The sequence below is a fragment of the Anguilla rostrata genome, chromosome 6 (assembly GCF_018555375.3).
Source record: "Anguilla rostrata isolate EN2019 chromosome 6, ASM1855537v3, whole genome shotgun sequence".
Classification (NCBI taxonomy): domain Eukaryota; kingdom Metazoa; phylum Chordata; class Actinopteri; order Anguilliformes; family Anguillidae; genus Anguilla; species Anguilla rostrata.
Window position 1 is genome coordinate 42,968,353 of NC_057938.1, and position 22,631 is coordinate 42,990,983.

Below are 22,631 nucleotides of genomic sequence, written 5' to 3' on the forward strand. Positions count from 1 at the left end.
TTCTAAAAACCTCCCAGAAAAAAATGGTGTCAAAAACCATTTGTTATGCTCAAGATACATCATTCTATAAAGATTAAATGTATTTTGCACTGAGAACAAATTTGTTTTAATGGTAACTCAGTGCCACGAACATCTATTCCACATAAGTCACCAAAATTATTTTAGCCCATGGAGTTTACTAATTAACTCCATTTCAGCGACAGTCCTCATTGTTTGAAGGCACATAGTCACGTAAAGGTAGTGTCGAGTAGTGGCCTTAAGGAGAAACCAATAAGTCATAATCTTCCAAAGAATGATGGAATACAGAATTCTGTACATTTAAACAGGATTTAATGATACAGCGACAGGATAAGAACAAGTGGATTCCAGACCACTGCTGCTTATGAATGTTGTTGCATATATAGGTTATGCTAGATGCCATCGGGTCCTGTTCAACCAAACTAAACGGTCCTAAGAATACCAACCAGGTCAACCACACGGCCTCACGGACGCAGCACAACACTCGCTTTTTATTGGTTACCAAAGAGCCATCCTTACCATACACAACAGCCTACAGTGGTTGGCTAGATTTGATGCGTTCTACCTAAATTCCCTCGAACAGAAAGCATGGCTAGCATAGAATGCAATTTCAGGAAGCGTCCATAATAATGCTGTGATAATGCTAATGATAATGCTCGATCAGCTATAACTACCTCGGACAGGGCCAGGGGATAAGGCGCTAACAAAGTCTGAAATAAACAGACATCCCAGTAATTCAGTCTAGTGCAGCTGGCCAAAGCCCTTAAGAAGAATGGATCTCAAGCACGATTTTTCCACTTGACACAGCCGGCTTTGAAAGCAGCAGTAAATCAGTGTGTACAGATTGGAAGGCTCAATTAAACACCAGACAACACTAATGAAGCCAGAGTTTAGCTCTCTGCGGCCCTCTACGGCGACATCCTGTTAGTGCGGTGTCTACGGTCAGCTCTCCTGCTGAATTTTGTGCGGGGAAAATTTTTTAAGAAGAGCCCCATTTTAAATGAAGGGAGACCGCAGGGTCTTTACAGCCAGGGAGGTACCACACAGGCCCGGCTCATCCCTGACTCGGCAGGCGGTGCCGACGGGGGGGCTCCATACGGTACCAGCTGGGGCCGCAGGTGCTCCAGCAGCTGCTTCTGGCGCCGCTCCAGGCTCTGCTGCTGCAGCTGCTCAGCCAGCTGGTGGAAGATGGAGCGGTCAATGGAGTCAGAGACCATGGGCCTGGGCGACGGTCCCCGCCCTCTCCATGTACGCTCGAGTCCCCGCGCTTTCCAAACACACTCGAGTCCCCGCACTTTCCCAACACACTCGAGTCCCCGCACTTTCCCAACACACTCGAGTCCCCGCTCTTTCCCAACACGACAGAGTCTCTGCGCTTTCCCAACACGACAAAGTCTCTGCGCTTTCCCAACACACTCAAATCCCCGCGCTTTCACAACACACTCGAGTCCCCGCACGTTTTCGACATGCTTGAGTACCTGCTTTCCCATCACACTCGAGTCGCTGCTTTCACAGCATGCTCGAGTCCCCGCACTTTCCCAGCATGATCGAGGCCCCACGCTCTCCCAACACCCCGAAGCACGAAATCCACAATCAAAGCAAATGAACCCTCAATTCTCTGTTTAATGACCGCTTCAACATTTATCCATTCAGCAACTGAAAGTGACTATTGCCATGGTTCCTGCAGATGTGCTGAAATACAGCGCTGTGAGCGTGAGCTGGTTTTCAACAGTAATGGTAAAACTGTAATTACGCACGATTCAAACTATTATGACACTTCCACTGATAATTACCACAAGTACTAATGGTATAATGGAGTGAGCAGCACTACTGGAACGACTGCTAGAAGTGCTTTTTAGGTCTGAATTCATCAGCGTGCTCAGGGGCTGTGAAAAACGTGACTCTCATTGTGTCAGCTGATGGTGTTTTCCTGAACTAGGACTGACCGCCACACAGACAGTAATTGGATTATAGTGTAGAGGCAGATGAAACTCTCACAGCTAAACAGCTGAAACAAAGGCTGTTTTTGACATCCTGTTTCTGACGCTCTGAATCCTTCCTGAAGTCAAACTAGTCCAGAAGGTTCTGGAAAACTCGGCGGAGATTGGAAACGGGTGATGGGAAAGTGCTTGTGGCCCACCTGGACACTAAACTTTGCGACTTGTCGTGAAACTTGCGCATCCCTTCGTGACCCTGCTCCTCTGCGCCTTGTCGGAGGAGGACAGCCTCTGGTCCGGGGGGCTGAGGGTGATGGGCGCCACGGAGGTCGCAGTCAGCTGGGCAAGGAGGGCCGGCAGCTGGACCACCGGTTCAGCTTCCAGAGTCCGCAGGAGAGAGGACAGGGACGTCTGCTGCTCCTTCTGCTGCTGCTGCTGCAGGCTCCGCACCAGCTGCCGCGAAACGCACGCCACTCATATTTCCAGTATTACAAAAGTCAAAGTATGAAAAGTGTTTCGTTGGGCATACACTGTAAAGAACACTCTGCGAAGACTGACTAATAAAGGCTGGTAACATCCAACCAATCACTTTCCCCAGGTTTTAACAGCTCTGGGAATGGTACCCATGGTGCCTTTGACCGAAAGAATGTTGTGGCATGGTCCCGTGCCCACCCGTCGGCCTTGAGGGTCTGTGCCACGGTTGCCAACGTGTCTGCGCTATCTGGGAGGCCCAGTCTGGTAAGCTAATCCGCGCACGGCGTTGGCCGGGGTGGTGAGCATCGCTGGAGTTCCTGAAAAGAGCGGAAGGCATCTGCAAAAAAACGAAGCAAAACTAAGCACAACGAAACGAGCGCGATGCTGCAAATAGGACGCCTGCGGTTCGAAAGAGAGAAGCAAGTCCCGACTGGTCGTTTCGAACCGAAAGGAGAAGTCCAATCGCTCAATATTGGCACAACATCAAATGAATAAAAGGACCTGAAATTAAATCGCCTCTGTACTCCAGTGCTTCTGAAAAACACACTAGCAGAGCAGCACAGGGTTACAGCATGTAAAACTACACATGCAGAATATATGGAGTAAAAATGAACAGAGCGGAGTGAAGAGTGAACACTCTCTTTATTGCAATTTTATTAGTGCTAATAAGTAATGTGTCAGTGCAGGCCGATTAGCAGGTTGTTGCACGAAGAACAGTCAGTTTTTCAGCCACAGATTCAGAACTCTCACAGTAAATGTAAATGTACTGCATTTATATAGCGCTTTTATCCAAAGCGCTTTACAATTGATGCCTCTCATTCACCCACACACTCACACACCAACGGTGAAAGGCTGCCATGCAAGATACCAATCAGAGCTCTCACAGTATTACTGTGTAACAGACACACACATGCACGCACACACGCCACACACATCCACGCACGCACGCACACATGCAGCCTTCTGTTAGCCTCTCATTCAGGAAAGCTGGCACAGGCATCATAGTGGTTTAGACACAGGGTGATTACAACCAGAGCAGTGGATTAGCATTTTCCCATCAGGCTGTTAATGAGGTTATTGATCTCATTAGCATTGATCTAAGTAGCCCTTACATTTTTTCACATTCAGTCAGCCCATACGATCACCTCTCACAGGTGTTACAGGTCACAAATGTTAACTGGCAGAAACTGTGAATATAGCCTGAAAAAGCCACCAGTGTTTAACATATTCCCGTGATGAAGATAAGTGTTTGAAATTCACAGGGGCAGACATTACAAAACAAAATCGACAAGAATATCGGTAATTAATGCACAAACAGCCAGAAATACGACAGTAATGCAAGAGAGTCTATTTACAAAAAGGTAAAACTGTAACTGCATCTCCCTCTAGTGTGGTTACAGAAAAAAACTGACATTTTAGTATTTAGCATTTTTGTAGACATTTGTATTTATAGATCTTGATAAATCATACATATTTAAATATTTACATTTTTTTTGATACAACACAAAAATAAGTTTTTATTATTGCTGAATAATATTCAGCAATTATAATATTTATTATTGCTGAATGGCCCTTGTTGTGTAGGATTCGGCATCATAGGGCGATTTGGTTCTTGCAATTAAGACCAGAGACATACGCCCCCTATGGGACAAAATTAATTCCCTGCTCTTAAACGCAAAAATTTATAGAGAATAATAAGACTGCCAATCGACAGCCAATTCTGAATTATGCACTTTTCTGCAAAATCAGTTTGGGCAAGTCAGAGAGAAACACAGCCTTTATGGTACCCCAGGATACATAAAATGAATTCACTCAGGAAACAATTAAGCTACTTGTTATGTGTTCATTTGAGACAGGGGGGGGAAACAGCAAATATATTTCTGTTTCTACAAACTCTTCTGGAATTTGCTGTGTCAGAACTGGAAGAAGTGATTAAGGAAGTAGATTGTTCGCTGTGGGAATGTGCTTTTGAGCTGTCTAAAATGAATTCCGATAAGCCTCGGGGAGCTGTTGTTTTATTCATCTTAATTCCCAAAATCTGTAATACCATCAGTGGTGATGACTTGAATGCTGAAACATCTGCTAGCCTCCTTCGGCTTTGCACTGTTATCAATAAATGAACAAATATTAGCAAAAGCAAAAAATGATTTTTACACATCTGTGCACCTGACTGCAAACATGGTTATTTGATGATAAATGTGTGTAATAATATCATGAAACCCAGCTCATGCAGGGTTTATTCTGGAATGGGAAGTGTTTGCCACATCCTCAAAACACCACAACTTACATACAGTGCAACAACTGATATAATTGAAATATTTTTCATTTTCATTAATTAGTCAAGAGTTATGGAGTTCATTAATATTTGCTTAAATGGATCATTTTTACTATTTTTTCTCAGCGTGAGCCCAGTGGAGTGATTTAGTGCATTATTTCACCTCATTGTTATTACATGGAAAATAAGATTGTTGCGTAAGATTGTTGTTATGGAGTCTGCTTACAGCAAATCATGCATTGTACCCTAATTCTCTTCCTCTTGTAAACAGTAAACATAGACAAGAGTTTATCGGCTGAACAGATTACAATACAGACCAGCATACTGGGGAGTTACAGCCAAGATAAGCCACTGAGTGGCAGCTGTGACTCAGGAACAAACAAAACAGGCTGTTTCTCCAGCAAGTTAAGGACCACAACAATCTATCTCTCTGCAGACATGCTTGTCTGGAAGAACTTCATAGTGTCTGACTGGAAATACCATGTATCTCCCCAAAAACGGTAAAGGCACTGTTTCATTTACTTTCAGTGTGGAATAAACACAATTCCAAACACACCCCTGCATTTGCTTGATGTCAAACCCCACCGATCAACATCCAGCCCCGACCCCAGCCTGCATCCTGCAGTCCGATGTACTTGTTGCATATGGGCTGGTGTTGCCCTGCTACAATTAACTGACACCCCACAGTCAAACGTGTTGATGCAGATGAGGGGAGAACAGGCTGGACGAAGCGCGTGCAGAGCAGGAATGTGAAATGGTGACCATTATCACCTTTTTGTTCTTGCCTTTATACAGGTTGCTATGGAAACACAGCATATGGAATTCAAAGCAGAACAGGAGTCACCCAAGGACACGGCGTGAGCTTGTTGAGAATGCCAAGCTATATGGCCTGGCCTGAACCTAATGAATATACATAATACCATGCCTCACATTTGAACATGAAGGTTTGTGTTTCCAATTCCTGTCCCCTAACATTACACATAATAATAATAATAATAATAATCATAATCATAATCATCATCATCATCAGTGAATTCCAAAACTGGCTTTAAGTCCCAGGAGGAGTTCTTTCTTTAAATATTGTAACACACAAAAAATTATAACAAATAATTAAATAATAAATGGCTTAGGAGTTGTGCAGTCAAGTTGGTAAAAAAAAACAAAAAAACACAGAAACGAAAAGAACCACTATTGTAAAAAACAGATAAATTAAGCATACCATTTCCAAGACCTTCTGAATGCTTTTTCTCCGAACAATTTTCAATTTCACCAGTATAAAAGAATACAATTTCCCCTTTTAGTTGAGCATTAAATATAGCTCATTACCGTTATTTTATACAGCCTTTTATGCTCATAAGTAGAATTCTTGACCCCACTGTAGCAACTATAGGGAGTTATTTAAGGACATGAAGCACAGAGCGAAATGTGGAAATATGCTAACCATACGGAAGTTCAGTTGGCTGCATGTCCCTAGCCTTGTTCTGGAGGGAGTAGTTGTGGTTTCTTATAGTTTCTTCTAAAAATGAAAGGAAAAACCAAAAGCATAATGGTTAACTAACACGGTTAACTGCGTAATAAATGGAATAACACCACGTTGCGATGTATCGTTTTACTTACCTTGTATTTCTACTGTGGGTGGAGGGGCAAGAACAACGGGCACAGTCTTCATCTAAATCTTTACATGTTTCTCCTGTTTCACCTATGAAGACATCGTTACAGCATTTTTTTTTCCAATTACAGGTTCGATTGGCCATGTCACCAAGGGAGGGAGGGATTCAATAGATGTGATCGTCTTCATCTCGTTGCACATCAGAGCCTCCTCTTGCAGATTTGCACAGCTGCAGGCTGTCTGCTCCAACTGGACATTAATTAGAGTTTTCAGAAACAACGACTGAGCATCTTCGCTGGTGGACTGTAGGGTACATAAAATGGAAGCTGGCGGAATTTGATTTGGTGCTTGTCCCGTCCACGAAAATAGCAGATGACTTGGCAGCAGTGAGCCGGGTCTTAATACAACTGGATATTACAAATTTGGAAGGAAAACATTTCAGATCAAAACTGGATCAAACAAATAAAATACAACAGATTCGTTTTTTCCCCTTTTTCCTTAGAGCTCACCCTCTGAGGCCAAGTTTGAAGTGCAAATTCCTGGTTCAACGGAATTCCTCAATACAAAATATGTCCAAGAAGCAGGCTCAAATACTGCATGACTCAAGCAAGGACCCTGAAATGCTACTTTTATTGTTTTAAATATAGAAAGTTCTAAACAATTATTGTATATTTATATTTATACAAGTACTTGCATTCTTACAAATGAAATGGAAATAAATACAACTATTTTACAATACCACACGTTCAAAAGACATCTACAGTAGCATTTAGATCAGACATCTACAATGAAGCTACTATTAAAATCATGTTTCATGCATTTAAAACAGTACTGTTATTAAATTAAAGGGTTAAAACAAAGACTTTCATTCACTGTTCATCAATCAATATTTTTGTATTATTTTCAATTGAATTCATATACAAGTCAAAAAGAAGGGAGGTCCATTTAGTTTGAGAGGCAAGAGCAATGCTTTTTACACAGTAAAGGTATTCTTATTTAGGCGAACTTTAAATTTTAAAGAAAGGAGTCAGTAGTGCGATATTTAATGACAAGTGCATACGTGTGTGGGAGAGTGAACTTTGGAACTGTGAATTCCCATTTTTCAAAAACAAAAAACAAACGCACAAGGACAAAATAATACACTACCAGTGTGAAGGTGCATGATGAACCAACATGGGAAAAAAACTCAAATGACAAAAAAGCATTTTCTTCAAAGTAGAAGATGAAAAAAGACACCACCACTCCTGCAACTTCATCCACTCCAGTTCCATTTGTTGTAATAAAAATATCTGTCCAATTAAGTGTTCAGTCCTGTAAACCTACCTGGCATAAGGCAAAAAGCCATGTTAAGAAATTTTTAAAAAGTTAAAATCAGTGCGTGAAACAGCTCCAAATAGGATGTTCTTTTCAGCTGGGTATTAGGCAGCCAGCTAACATCCTTAACTTGAGCAGGGAAACTATGGTCACATTATGGACGCTGAAGCTTTTGAGGGGGGGATATCATATCTGGCAGGGGTTTTATGGGTAAATGTCCCGTCGCCATGCCCCAAAGCAGCACTGTTCAAACGCTGGTCTCGGTGTAGAGGATTGTGGGGCCGGCTGCGGCAGGCTGCTCCCCGTCTTCCCCACAGAGCCCATGGCAGATCTCCTGAAGCAGCAGCACGTTGGCCTCCTTCCACTGCCTGTATCTGAGCGCGTTCAGACCGGGATCAGCCAGCAGCTGCTCAATGGTCAACAGGTCTGCCTCCTTAGCCTATCACAGGAGACAGAAGGTCTGCAGTCACACAAATCTACACAAGAACTTTGAGTCATTTATGTATTTACTTTACATAAGTAAAAGAGCATTTCCATTATTTTAAGATAAGTCATTAAAGATATATAAGGTGGACAAACCAGACTGATTAGCTCTCAGATTTGCTATGTCATCTCACAACCTGCAATACAATACCCTAATATTTACCAATGAATATTTACAGATGTGTGAAGACATGGATTGATGCTGCCCTCTAGTGGCCAACTCAGAAATAACATCAGTGATAACAGCCATCAAAACTCACCTTCAGAGTGCTGTTCAAAGTCCTTACGAGGTGTAACTTCTCATTAATGGTGTGGTTTTTACAACGTTTAATAAAAGAACTTCTGAAATCCTTTTTGGTGGAAGGCTTGTGTTCCCCAGTCGGAGACAGACTCGCTTGCTTTAGATGTATGTACAGTTGTTCCATTTCGTCAGAAGTGACTTCTTGATTCTCTAAATAGACATACAACACACCATTACTACTTTAACTAAGGACTGCTACAGTGGAATGGTACATACACCAGCGTTTCCCAACCTTTTCCTTCCACAGCACACTTTCCAAATGTACAGAATCTCATGGCACACCACTCTCAAAAGCAAGCCACGTGCTGACGTTGATGTGCCCTGTCAACAGCAGGACTGAATGTCCTATTGGGGGTTTTAATTGAGCCATATGCATTTTAATGACTCTTATTTTGGCCTTTGTGAATGGGATTGGTTTATTTCAGTTTTTTAAAAATTTGAACTTTTAAATTATTTTAAAAGGATTACTCGCGCGGCCGCCAGACGGCAGACCAGAGTGTCGCGGCACACCGGTTGGGAAACTGTGAAATATACCACAAGGCATTTTACAATCATAGTGGACATACATTTACCAAGAGGCATTCAGCATATAACTCATGGTTATGGCTACATTTTTTTTTAGTGAACAAGAACAAATGGACGCATGTATTTTTTATGCATAAAACTGCACACAAATCAGGTTTCATTATCATACATTAAAAATACCACCAAAACAAGGTGAAATATTAAGGGAGTACATTTTTATGAACTGACAAATTTGTGTGTGCACTCATTTATGTTCCTGTAACTGTTGCTGTAACTAAAGCCACCTGATCTTTATGGTGGTTCCTGATCACTGGCATATCCTGGGAGGATGGAGGATTCTGGGAACCCTCTTCACTGCAAGTCTCACTGGCTGCCTGTAGGGGGAACTCACTGGCATCTTGAGAAGAGCTCTCCGAATTCTCAGGGGAGGTGTTTATGGAGATTTCCAGCCAGGACTGGCTGTGATTGGCCAAGGAGTTCTGTGATGTCATGCCGTCATTTACAGGGGACGGACCGGGGTCTCCAGTCTCATTGTGGGAAGGCGAAGAGGAAGGCGGTTGGGGACTCACCTAATTGAACAAAATTGAGTCAAAAGTCATAAAAATCAACAAATGAATTCATCTCTGTTCTCCTTGACAGTGTCTTTATTATGCAAGTACAGGAGCTCACAGTCACAACTAAAATGGAATATAACAGGACTTAAATTATCTATTAAATATCTAGAAATGAAAGCAGCTGTTGGTCAAACATAGGTTTACTTATTTCCTTTCAACCTTTTTTATTTTACTAAGTGCTACTTATGTGTGCGGTATTTACCAAAGAAAAAAGGAGGTCATTATGTCAGGAAAACACCCTGGTAAGCAAATGTGCTGTTAAGCACACAAGACACTAAAACAAGTCTTCTTTTGACAGTTATGCAATGCAAACCCCATAAATAATGTTTCTCATTCGTGATTTGTGTTAATCCTCATAATCAGCCTATGATGGAATCATCAATGGACAGAATAGAAACCAAAAGACAAATCCGTTCTTACTGGATGTAAAAACAAAAACAATGGACCAGTACTACAGCTACAAACAGCCTTTCTTCTCACTAATATCTTTGATGTGCTCTGCATCTTGTGATACCAGAAAAGACAGTTACTTGCAGCATTAGTTGTGGCAAGTAAAAAACGGACACTAAAGGTTATAAGAAGACCCTGAACTCATTAATAGTGCACATTTAGACAGAACACACTATTTGTTCAAAAAATCAATAATAGGGTATTCTTCTAAAAATTATAAATATTTCTTTCAACTCCGATCAGTACAACGTTTTCAATGCTGAGATGTTTAATTAGGTCTTGGCGCAGGCTGTAATTACGGGGTCTAATCTGGGAAAAGAGTGGCTCGGGGTGACACACTCACCGAGGGTGTGTTCTGTTCCGCATTTGAAGAAGAGATTGCGTCTGTCAGCTCAGCCTCCTCATTATCACTGGCTTCACTGTAACACTCTTTATTAAGACACACGCAAGCACGCATGCACACACACACAAACAAACACACCCACACGTAAACACACAAACACGTACACACACGCAAACATATACACAATTTGCAGGTTCTGAGAAAATGGGAAATGTCTGATTTACAAATATACTGTGAATGAGTTTTACACATAAAAAACACATTAAAAAATGATTTAATAAAAAATAACGAACCTCCAGAGCTTCTTTCTAATGGCTCGTTCTGTGTCGAAATTATCTTAAGTTTATTCAGCCATCTGAAACAGCAAAATGTTCCCATTGTTACCGTCATACTCCAAATGTCCTATTTCGGACAGGTATGGTATGCACCCTGTATGATGATTTTGTGGGGGGGGGACTCAGGATGTTGAAGAAGATTGCGCTGAATGTTTAATGTCACACTGTAGCATCGTCCCTGCAGCAGAAGAACCTTCAAAAGTCCCACAGCCGTGATTGGAGCACTTATTTTAACAGCACGCGTCTCTTCATTTTCAGCTGAGCTTGAAGCACATCCGTTCCCAGCACGCCTACCATAGACCACACCGCTCTGTCTGCTGCGCCCCCCGCCCCCTCCCCCCCCCCCTCCCCGCCGGGCCCCCGCCTCACCTGCTCATCTCCGCGGCGTTCTCTGCCGCAAAGTAGAACGTCATGATCTGAGGGTGGCAGGCCTTCATCGCGCTGCGAGAGACCAGGGGGGACGGAGAGTGAGATGGGGGTACGTGTGAGACAGACCCGGGTCAAATACGTATTTGTTTTGGGTTCAAATACTTTTCTGCGCTTTACTGATCTTGTCCGGTGTATTGGAACCAATGAAACATTCTCAAAAGGTGCAAACCCCTCCTTGTGGTCATATTGGCGGGCTCAATTACACCAGGCAAGATCAACAGAGCCCAGAAAAGTATTCGAATACTGGTGTGAGAAGGGCCGCGAGTCACCACTGTCAGACAGTGAGATGGGCGGAGAGGTTAAAAAGGGACAGATAGAGGGGGAACAGATGTGAAAGAGGCTGAGACAGAGATGGGAGACAGGAAGCCAGACACAGACTAAAGTAAGACGTGTCAGAGATACAGCGGCTAAGAGACACCAGAATCGAGCTGTGAAACTGTTCATGGTGCTGCTCTGAATTATGCATTGGCGTTAGCTCCAGAAAACCAATTGCTACTGCACAGCTAGTGTACCCTTGAGCAATGTATTCAACCACAGATGCTTCAGTAAATATATAAGCTGTAAAACGTTTCATTCAAATGTCTACATTCAAACAGCCATACAAAGAAAGCAAACTGTTCTTTGTAGTAAAGGTTTGCTAAAAAAAAATCACAAGAATACATCACAAGACTTTGGCAGGCTCACTACTTCCTGTGACAGGGAGGAAGTCACCATGCTGTGGTGTACTGTAAGCAACAAACTGTAGGTATGCCTGTGAGAAAAAGCACTTCAACAATCCGCAGTACATACTCCTTAATATAGTACTAGGCTTTAATCAAAACACCAATGTAACTCAATTCATATTTAAGGAAGTATTACTTTTAGATATAAGGTACACAACCTTTTATAATACTAAGTGGCAAGAAATGATCCTTCATTATTAGCCTTCCACATCGCTATTAAATAAAGCCCATGTAAGTCAAGTGTGGCTAAAGTAAAACATACCCAAAATTCAGTGGGAGAACAGCAGCCTTTTTGAAAGAGCTACAAGCACGACTTTTGCCCCTCCCCCATCATTGTCAGACATACACAACTATGCCTGTAAACTTTTTATTATGATTTTAGTATATGAATTTATAAAATGCTTACTACTTCCTCTTGCACTCCACAGCCTGCTCAATTGTGAACTCTGCAAGGTTTATGTACCCTTCTGCTTTCTCAGCCTGTAAAAAAGGGTACAAGGAAATTCAGGACGCATAAACATTCAATATTTTCTGTGTGCATACTAGCTGAAGGGAGAACTTTTACAGTCAGAAGCATCACTTCCTTGGTGGTTGTCAAAAAAGAACTACTTTCAGCAGTGCAATTCAGATTTTGAATAAATGTCAATTCCTACCCTCAAATGCAAATTCAATTGCCCCCCCTGCTTCACACCCCCTCCACCATCAAGTTTTGTATGAAGATGTATCATAGCCCACAACCACACCCCCTCGGACTCTGTGACAGGGGCGGACACCTTATCAGACAGCTGCAGTAAGTGCTGTGTCAATCTACTAGTTTCCTTGCGGCTAATTTAGCCCTGACCGCCAGCGTTAGTAGCGCGAGTCATTTTCTTCACAGCATGACTCACCATTTGACCGGCGTACCAGTAGAGAGACGCCCTCTTAAGCACAAACCAGTACTTCTTCCATTTGATCCCAAGGAAAGCTTTGCCCTCCTTCTTCCTGTAGAGCCAGCCCTCGTAGTCCACCTGCCCCAGTTCCTTCACAGAGACCCGCCTCCGGCTCATCCTCACATTGCCTGCCAAACAGAGGCTCTCTTTGAAAAAGACCAGTGAGGAGTGTTTGGACCTTTGACCTACCAAAATGTCTTATACAGTAATCTACACAAATCCTTGAAGTACACAAAATGACGACAGGTCCGCTACCATTAAACCAGTGGTGGAGTGCAGACCACTGTATCCAATATGTGACCATGGTCTGATAGAGACCAAAACCAAGATTATTTCAGCAGAGGCACCATTGCTTCCACCATTGTATTTTATGACACGTTGCTGGAACTAATATCTAAACAACAACTGAAACCGAAATTAAACATTTGCAAGATTGAGGTTTGTGGCTAAAACCTAGAACAAGAATACATCTGCAAATCCCAATATGCAAATTCTAGAGCAGGTTTTTAACATTAACAAGTTAATGAGCAACTGACAGTCAATCTATTACATTATTTGAGTGGGTTTCTGCAGAGTACCCCACTCAGCGTATCTATCATTCTATAAGAGTAATGCTTTTATAGAGTAATAGATTAAAATGTTATGCAGACTATAACAAAATTTAAACGACACACTCAGTGACAGGCGTACCAATCTGATCGCTATCAATGGGTTCCTTAATAGTGCTACTATGGACGTATGCTGTTTGACTGTTTGCACAATACTGCACACTATGAACATCAGAATTTCAACAAGGGATGCAGCTGCGAGAACTCTCGTTAGTACACGCATTACTGAACACACGGAATGAACAGAGACGTATACAAGAAAAAGCACACAGTAAAATGCCTTTTATCTTTTTCTCTGTGGGATTCAGACGAAACAATAATAGAGTTCACTGCTGGATTCGATTCCCCTCTTCTTGAATAACCATATACATCAAAAGAGTATAAATGACTATCAGGAGTTTGCTAGCAGCAAGTATTAATAAAATCTGATACATGCTATTGTCTGAACAAATTCCACTTTTTCCAATCTCCTGTCCATATTTCACATGTGAAATGTGATCGATCTTACTGGACTTGATCTGACTCATGTTACAGTTCAACCATCACTAAACAACTCAAATACGTTTTGTGCAAGAAATCCTCCAGAAACACACACATGAAAGCATGCATGAATGCACATAAACAAATACACGCATCGCGTAAAAACACAGCATTCACAGAGATAAAAGGTTACCCACCATGACCCATACACAGCTTGTTGCCAAGCTGAGCAGCGCTTGGTCGAGCATCTCTTTCTATGGGCACGTATCTTGGGCTAAAATTATACTTCAGAGCAAAGCCACAGATGCCCACATGATGTCCGGTGCTGGGTAGCAGAAAGAAAAAGCACGACCCGTCTTACCTCGGGGTTTCTTCCTGGACTTCTGACGAAAGCACACCTTTGGAGAAGGGGAGGGGAGAGACAGCAGAGGGTGAGATTTAGGAAACAAGCAAGTCCAAACAGGAAGGGTGCAACTGTCCCAGGACGGAGAAGTCACCGACACAGTGCTCGGAGTGACAGCTCAATCACACACCCCCCCTCCCCCCCAAAACAGTACTGCCGAGCATCGATCGACTGGAACATCCTGTTTCACACCACATTTCTCCCCCACCAACTCTCCTCTGCATGTGACATTTCTCTTGTGCGCTCTTTCTCTTTCTCTCTCTGTCTCTCTCTTTCACACACACTCTCTCTCTCTCTCAGGCTATCATGCAATTACAGATCTGGTTTATTGTTCCTACAAACTACAAAACTACAGCTGTGTACAACATTTGATACTGCCGTTTCCACAAGATGCTGTTACAAATGCAGAAGTTGAAGTACAACTCCAGCGCACAAACATACAGATACTGAAATTTTATTAGTACACAGAGGTTGCCATTGAAACAGCATGGCCACTTAGCAAATCTCAGTACAACAAGCATCAATGTTGAACGACTCCACATTAGATACGTCTATGAGTTTGTTCAAGTCTCCACATTATCAAGCTAATTAGGCACATGGAGATCGGAGGACAAATTCTACTTCTAATACTTAAATTTAGTACTAGAAATTAATAAGGGCTAGACTGCACATCATTGCAGAAAGAGCAGTTACTGAAGTCAGGGTTCTGGCATAAACTCATTCAACCATTGCTAAAAATTATATTTAAAGAGATTAATGCAGATTGTAAAATGTGCAATAATCTGTAAGCTCCAAAGAGATGTGCAGATTCCTGCAGTTTATGCACAAAAATAAAAATACTTATTTGGATTATTAAATGTGACTGCACTCCCTTGGGGACTTTGCACTAAGTCAGTAATGAAGTAAACAGACTTAAAACAGAAGCTCTGGTGAATGCAACTGCGCCGTTTTACACGGTTTTATGCGTTGACAACTTCCTTTTAAGGAATACTTATATTTAGTGTCAGCATGCCCTGCAAAGCAGTATCATTCAGTCAACAAAATAACACTGCTTGTTTGTCAATATTTAGTTCATGACGTTTGTTCAGCTCAGTTTAATAAAAACGTGCTTTCTTACAATAAATGAGTATTGTGACATGTATTGAGCCATAAAGAAACCCACCTCACAGTCCTGCAAGGAAAGGGCATATACTTACAGAGTGATAGTCACTAGCTGCCATGGGATGTGCTAGCAGAACAGGGAAAGCAGCCTGTAAATACATGAACCATAAGCAATGAGTGCACCACTGTTACTGGAGACATGACAGTGGATTATTATTTAAGCACAACTCCAAGGCAAACAAACTGCAGTTCATAATTTCAACAAAACGTCCCCAACAATAGAGGAACACATCCGGCAAGCAGATTTAAGGGATACAGACATAGTTTTAGTGAGCAGTGTGAAGCTAGCGACAGTAAGGACTTTCGCGCGGGTCTGTACTGTTTTAGTGACCCATTATTTACCCTTCTAGGTCTGCGACTGCGTAATGCTGTATCATATGTCATATGTCATGGTGGATGTCTGGCAAACCAGATCCGTACCTAAATACATGTAATGGAGTTAATTGATCACCACCCCCTGCATATAATCTGCTTGCATTCTTCGAAAAACTCTATTTAAACAAATCAAAGTGACAAAAAGCAATATCAACAACATTCAAATTAAAATTCATAGGTAGGCTGCATCGAATGCAGTTCGTCAGTCTTTACAAAAACAAGTCTAAATTAAATTAGGCTAATAGCACTGACGTCTATTTGTTGAATTCGACGATTTGTCGGTTCGTGATTTTTTAAAACACATGTAAACACGCCTGTCCCATGCATCAGTTGTAAAATAAAGCCAAACCTACCATAATCCACGATTTTAGACTTCGCATTTTGCTGTGCAATACTAGAGGCCACGTTTATAAAAAGCGTACAAAATACCACCTTCGGTGTTTTGGGAAACAAATTAAGTAAATGGTCCCGTTTAATCTTCTGGGAAAAACACAAAGCACAATCAGAAATCCAGGTACAACCTTTCAGCATAACATTTAATATCACACTTGACCTTTGTCGGCGAATTTGGCCTGTTTCCTGTCGCATTGCATGGTGACTTGGTGATTTATTCAATGGCCATTGATAGCTGTGTAGACGTTCTATGATGCAATAATATATTTATCGCTTTTGAAAAACTAAGTAAATTGGAACCTTTTTTGGTTAAAATTTTTTCATTCTTCTTTTTTACATTCTCGTGCATATATTGACCACTGAGGGTCGCTCTATCACCTCGACCGTCACCAGTGCACTCACTTCCACTGTTTACTAATCATCAGTAGAGCTTTCCCAAAATATTACATGGAAAATGGTGAATGAACAACTTCAGCGTTAATGTTCGCCGCCACCCGAAGTGGTGCAGATTTTGTTCACACCGCTTACTAGGGAACCGTGGTTGTAGTCTTACATTCAGACAAAGGCCCCTGCCTTTATCCGACGGGGCAGCAATAATAGTGTTTGGGGGATCATAAATGGCACCTCACTCCCACTCAGCACAAAACACAGCGGGCCAGGAGCAACTCACTCTGTTTTTCACTTTTTAAATAAATCATTTTAAACTAGAAGGGAATGTGCACAGTTTAATCAGCTTTTATTGACATGCTGACATGAAGCAAGAACAGCCACATTACGATTTATGAAAAACAAAAAGGTTGGATGCAAGTCCAGAATGCGTACACCTTCACTGGATCATTGAAGCTACGAGAATGCTTCACACCGCCTTATAGCTCTGTACTCTTGTGCAAATGTTTGCTTTTTGGCCCAGATATGACTAATTGGAGCCTGTTGGAAAAAAAACCCTTTTAATCTCCGTTGTTATTCCACATTGCCCTGGATTGTCACTTTGAATGTTGCCTTAGAGAGTGAACGCTGAGGCGCACACTGACGTCTTTCTTTCTTTACAGAGATTCAGACAGTGCCAGGAGTCTGAGCTACAGATGGGGTCAGGTTATTACTCTGATCTCCATTGTGAGTCTAGGAGATTGGCACTGGAAGACTGTGATAATTACGGTAATCTGCCCCGTAGCTGGGTGTTACCCTCTGTAGTGGCAAACACAGCTGACAAGTGATGGTAACTCTGAATGTACTGATTGTGCTGGTGCATGCGCACACACACACACAAGCAGGCATGCATGCACAGGCATACTCTCTCACACCCGTAGGCCTGCAAACACATGTTCATGTATGGACATACCCACACGCACACACACACACACACACACACACACAAAGTTAGGAAACATTGGGAAGTGATTCAGATGAGTCATCCTTCGTTCTCTGTCTCCGACAGTCTTCTCATAAAATGAGGTTTAATTTGATTTGATTCTAATATATAACTATAAAAAGGTGATGCAGAAATATACTGCTGTACTAAACACATATTAGGTAATCTCGGCTGGGCGTGAGAGTGCTCATAATTTTGGTTTCTCAACCTAATAAATACAGCACTTCACAGATGTAGTTATGTATTCAGTGGATTTAATTTGGTACACCAATTCAGTTTATGCTTTACTCTGAATAACCCTTCCAGGAATTGCACCTTACACAGCACAGATGTTATTGTCGACAAGCAAACAGACAGCCACTTCACTGCGCTCTGCACTACTGTATGTACTGCCATGTGGTAACATGTTTGTCGTAATTAGGACTTGTATTTATTATTATGCTCGTCCCCCCCACTCTTCTGATTGGGTTAGAACGCCCTATGGTGCGACGCCACCATTGTTGGTTCGGCTGAGCGCAGACAAGCGTGCGCTGTTCACCGAAAGCACCTGACCTTCCTGCCGCTTCTTTTCAACTCTGTGGTCGACAAGTCGCACCAAGAGAATGGCTACTCCGTTCTCTTTCCAATGTCATTTCCAATGACCTTCTAATGCCGGAGTTGGTGCTGTGTTGGCACAGACTTACCATCTGAAGTAGTCAGATATTTGGGTATAAATACATAAAAAATTAAAACTAAATGCTGAGTTAAAAAGGTAAAAAAAAAGAGAGAAGTGATTATAGTACTTGTCCTGTAGGAGACTGATTCAAGATAGAGAATTGAATGAAAACAGATCGGTCTTTGTACAGCACTCTCTTCATGCGAGAGAAGTAACCAGGATCTTCTGCTCTGATGCTCTGACAGCTGTGTCTGTGGGTGGTGGTGGGGGGGGGGGGTGAGGGAGATAAGAGAGAGAGAGAGAGAGGGGGGGGGGTGTTATGCAGTCAAACAGGGCAGCTGCAGTCCCAAGCAAGCGCTCGCAGTCATTAGCATTCAGACATGTCTTTCTGACACTGCGGTGGTGAATTTCCAGCAAGTGAATTAGCCAAGATAAGTACCTTATCCCTCTTTTTCCCTCATTCCTTTTCTTGGCATGTTCAATCCCCCTTTAATATTTCCTTTCCCCCCCCTCAGTCTTTTTAACAGGCTCTCACATAAACGTGAAATGGAACATTCATGCCAGTCATACGTTGTAAGCTGCTTAGGTATTCTGCACAACATAATCTTTATCAGCCTGTACACAGACTTGTAATTACTGCAGATTTACTTAAAGCTCAATATGCCTTTACACTCATCTGACAACTTGCAGGTGTTAAATGATGACAACGTTTAACTTAAGAATGACCTTGTCCACCCCAGCACGAAGTTTCACATAAACTGATGTGCAATTTCCAAATACATTTTTTGTGGTGTGTCTGGAATTAAGATACTTACGCGGTTAGTTAAGGACAGACTTGACAAGCGACTGTGATTTTATCCCAGGATAATGCCACCCAAATAAATATATTTCCTTAGTTTAAGACACAGAGACTACAAAGGCTAATGTCAACACTCATCACTGTCTCACCCTACAATTTGAGAGAATTAGCAACGTTGGACTCGTGCCTCATCAGCATTCATTTCTCACGCTATCCGCTCCTCTTTTTCGGGTGTCTGGGAGACCGGGGAAATGCACTGCCTGCTGGGATCTTTTGCCCCTCGGTGACATGAAAGTGAGATTTACTGCCAGCGGCTCCATAACTAATCTGTCTGTGAGCGTGATGCATTCTGTGTTTTAACGGGGACGCTGATCCCTCTTAATTATGTGCCGGAATCCGCTCGATTCGGCCCAGGCCGAAAGTGAACTTTGCGTAAACTCTGTGGGAAAGCTGGAGCGGACGGCTCGGTCCCGAAGCCCAGGCAGGTCCGTAAAGATTGGCTGAGCGTGGTGAGCCCCAGAAGCTTTCTGCCCACACAAACTGATCCAAGATCAGCTTGTGGTCCCAATTTTCAAGGCTGTGCAAGCAGTGGCAATGTCCTCACTTACTGGTAAACACACATCGTTATATACTCAGCTGGTATGTGACTAAACCCATGAACAAATCCATTATTTCTCTGTCACATTTTTGAGATCTTAACTGGACTTTTTTTTCACACCTTGATTGCAGCCTCTTTCCACTACTCAGATGCTAAAAGTGCGCAAGCCATCACTGTAATAAAATCAATCACATGACAAAAAGTGCTTTGAATCAATTGCACTTTTATTTTAATATACTATTTTCAACAGCATTATAAAGGCAGTTTGTGATACAACACATTAACGTACAGGTTTCTCAATATGAATATTTAATACTGTCCTCTCGTAAGACTTAACATCAAGCTATTTGTGGCCTCGGTCTGTGTGTTTCACAGGGCAATCTGTCCCACGATTCCTAGGGAGGCCAACAACCCCTGAGGTTTACAAGGCTAGTCTGCTTCAAAGAGCTCAAACAAACGTAACTTTCTCACAACATTTCTGAAATGTTATGAGAGTTATCGGTTAGGTGCATCTATGCATGTGTGTGTGTGTGTGTGTGTTGTGTGCATGTGTGGGTGTGTTATGTGTGTGTGTGTGTGTGTGTGTGTGTGCATATGTGCAAACTACGGACAGTAATGAATGCATAGTGCTCTTTCCCCTCCCTCCTAACTGCTGGTGATCTGAAGCACAGTGATTTGGAGCAGCACAGCGCTTAGACACAGTGAGTGAGGGCACAGGCAGAGGGGCTGCCTGTGTCCGAGCCCCGGAGAGCGCTGGGCTGATAAGGCCACGATCTGACTGCTGTGCCCTAACGACAGGGTGACCAGGACCGTAACCGGGTTCGGTCACACGTAAGGTCGAGGGTAAAAACAGCACGTGTAACAGTACTGAGTAAAGGCATCTTTACTGCATAGCTAAAGAGAGGCCACCGCTGGCAGTGTGTGCATTCTCAACAAAAATGTAACAGGCAACAACATGAAATACACAACTATATCTGAAATAGAAAAATGAGAAACTGTTCTTTTTCTTTCTAGTGTTAACTCGCTTGAGGTACATTTGCTAAGAAATGCATAGCATGGGGGGTGGGGGGGTGGGGGGGGGCATAATTGAAACGGGTCCCAATACTTTGGCATGTCAAAATCTACACAACTGTACAGATAATATTTAAACAAAAAATAAAATAAAAAATAACAAACCAAAATGAATAACTTAAACATCACACATAAGAGAGTTTATTCCCAGAAAAAAAAGGCAAAGTGTTTTCTAGACCTGAATTATTATTTTCTCTTTCCTTTTCCTTTCGGAGAAGTGAAAAATAAGACGTGGCAGACCCGCCGCTGCCTCCTGTAAGGCCCTCCGCGCTTGCGTAACCCGCAGAACAGTGACTTTATTCAGCCGCCCTTCCACCGTCTTCACAAAGGGGCTTCTGTGGGACCCCGCAAGCGCTCCAAAAGGAGCTGAAATGCACCGAAAAGGGTTCTAACGGAAACGGCCCGGCTCTGCTTGGGAGTCCGAGAGCGGTCCGGCGTTCCCCGTGCCAGACCGCCGGGGGATGTGGGGGGGGGGGGGGGGGCAGGACGGTAGAGGCACCGCGTGTGGGGATGAGGAGGGACGGGGGATTGGGGGGGGATCAGGGGACCCCGCGCGAGCCGCGCGTTAATGGGTCAGCAGCTTGAGGCGGCTGATCAAGTTGCCCAGGACCGAGGACTCCGTGGCCTGCGGTTTGGGGGCCGGGGCCGGGGCCAGGGCCGGGGCCGGGGGGTTCTTTTTGGCGGAGTCCTCCTGGTAGGGGATGGTGGCGCTGTTGTGCAGGTCGACGAGGCAGCGGCTGCCCCGGATGTGGTCCACCCCCCGCGACGCCGGCCTGTAAGGGGGCTGCAAGGGCGGGGCTTCCTCGGCGATGGCGGGAATGCGCTCGCTGCTCAGGTACCTGTGCAGGCCGTCCTCTCCTGCAGAGGACACAAGCGGCCATCTTAGCTTTCGGACGCACAGAGTACAGACAGCGCCACAGCTACCAACCCCAACACATGGGGACTGCAATTACTGCTAGTAGCTTTTACCTGACTTCCCATATCCAAGATGGCATACAATTAACTTAATTAAACAAGAGCAGTCCAACCCATAGCATACGATTACCTAAAAGAAAAACCTACATACTGTAACATGAAGAAATGATATCTAACATAGAACAAAAAAGAAGAATCTTCTAACGGCTATGTTATCTGGTCATATACTGGCTCAAAGTACTGGACACCACTCAAAATATCACTGGTGTCCTCAGTGAATCTTGAGATTCTTTACAAGCACTGCTCTGCACAGGGTAAAGGAATCTCAGAAACTGAACATAACGCTGTTGTAAAGCCCTCAATTGGGGCAGTAAAAACACAAAGAAGGAGATTACCAGTCTGTGTGCAGGCTTTAAATGGATAATCCAATTGTGACCAATTTCATGTTTTTAGCTTAGCTGCAGTGTTCTATAGGCTGTGTTAAAACTATATATTACCTTTCCTTCCTTGCGACCAGGGCCTGGAAAATGGGTCTGTGATGGTTATACAGGTATCCGCTGGCATGGACAGGGGGCGGGGCTTTCCTGCACAGGTACAAAATAGGCACAAAGTTAGACATGCAAAGGTACAGTCACCTCCTATTGGCTAATTTCTTCTTACCCAAGTAGAACAGGGCCCTATCAAAATGATTCAGTAAATCAACTACATCGGGGTTCATAAAATGTAGACCCGCCCATGAGGACGTGCGGACTTTGGCCAGACTGACCACGGGAGGAGGTCTGGTCCCTCAGGCGCGGCTGCAGCACGTTGACCTCGATGGGGTGGACGGCCAGCTTGTTCTCGTAGTCGGCGATGGTGAAACGCCGCCGGTTCTCCAGGTCCAGGAAGGAGTTGGGCGACTCCGAGCCTTTCGGCCTCCTGCTGGCGCCCGAGCACAAGCTGGCCTTTCCGTCTCTGCGAGGAGAGGAGAAAAGCACGATCGAGAGATGAGAAGAAAAAGAAACGCCAAGCGAAAAAAGCAAACGAGAGTCAAGTAGCACTTTAAA

General features: G+C 43.3%; 1 protein-coding gene across 4 annotated transcripts in view; it reads right to left on the reverse strand.

Moving 5' to 3' along the window:
- Positions 1–6,924: 6,924 nt before the first annotated feature.
- Positions 6,925–22,631, reverse strand: part of LOC135257275 (connector enhancer of kinase suppressor of ras 3-like) — a 49,491-nt gene continuing 33,784 nt past the window's right edge. For 3 of the 4 annotated variants that reach the window (XM_064339845.1, XM_064339846.1, XM_064339848.1), the window contains 3 exons: positions 22,352–22,539; positions 22,083–22,169; positions 19,803–21,528 (listed from right to left, as the gene is read on the reverse strand). In XM_064339845.1, the coding sequence (XP_064195915.1) occupies positions 21,236–21,528; positions 22,083–22,169; positions 22,352–22,539 (568 nt within the window). In that variant the 3' untranslated portion in view covers positions 19,803–21,235. Of the gene's footprint in view, positions 8,067–8,370; positions 8,562–9,327; positions 9,506–10,343; positions 10,430–10,636; positions 10,699–11,047; positions 11,120–12,235; positions 12,310–12,716; positions 12,887–14,198; positions 14,245–15,445; positions 15,500–18,597; positions 18,618–18,719; positions 18,781–19,802; positions 21,529–22,082; positions 22,170–22,351; positions 22,540–22,631 lie in introns of those variants that run through there. The other variant, XM_064339849.1, reaches the window with a different exon arrangement.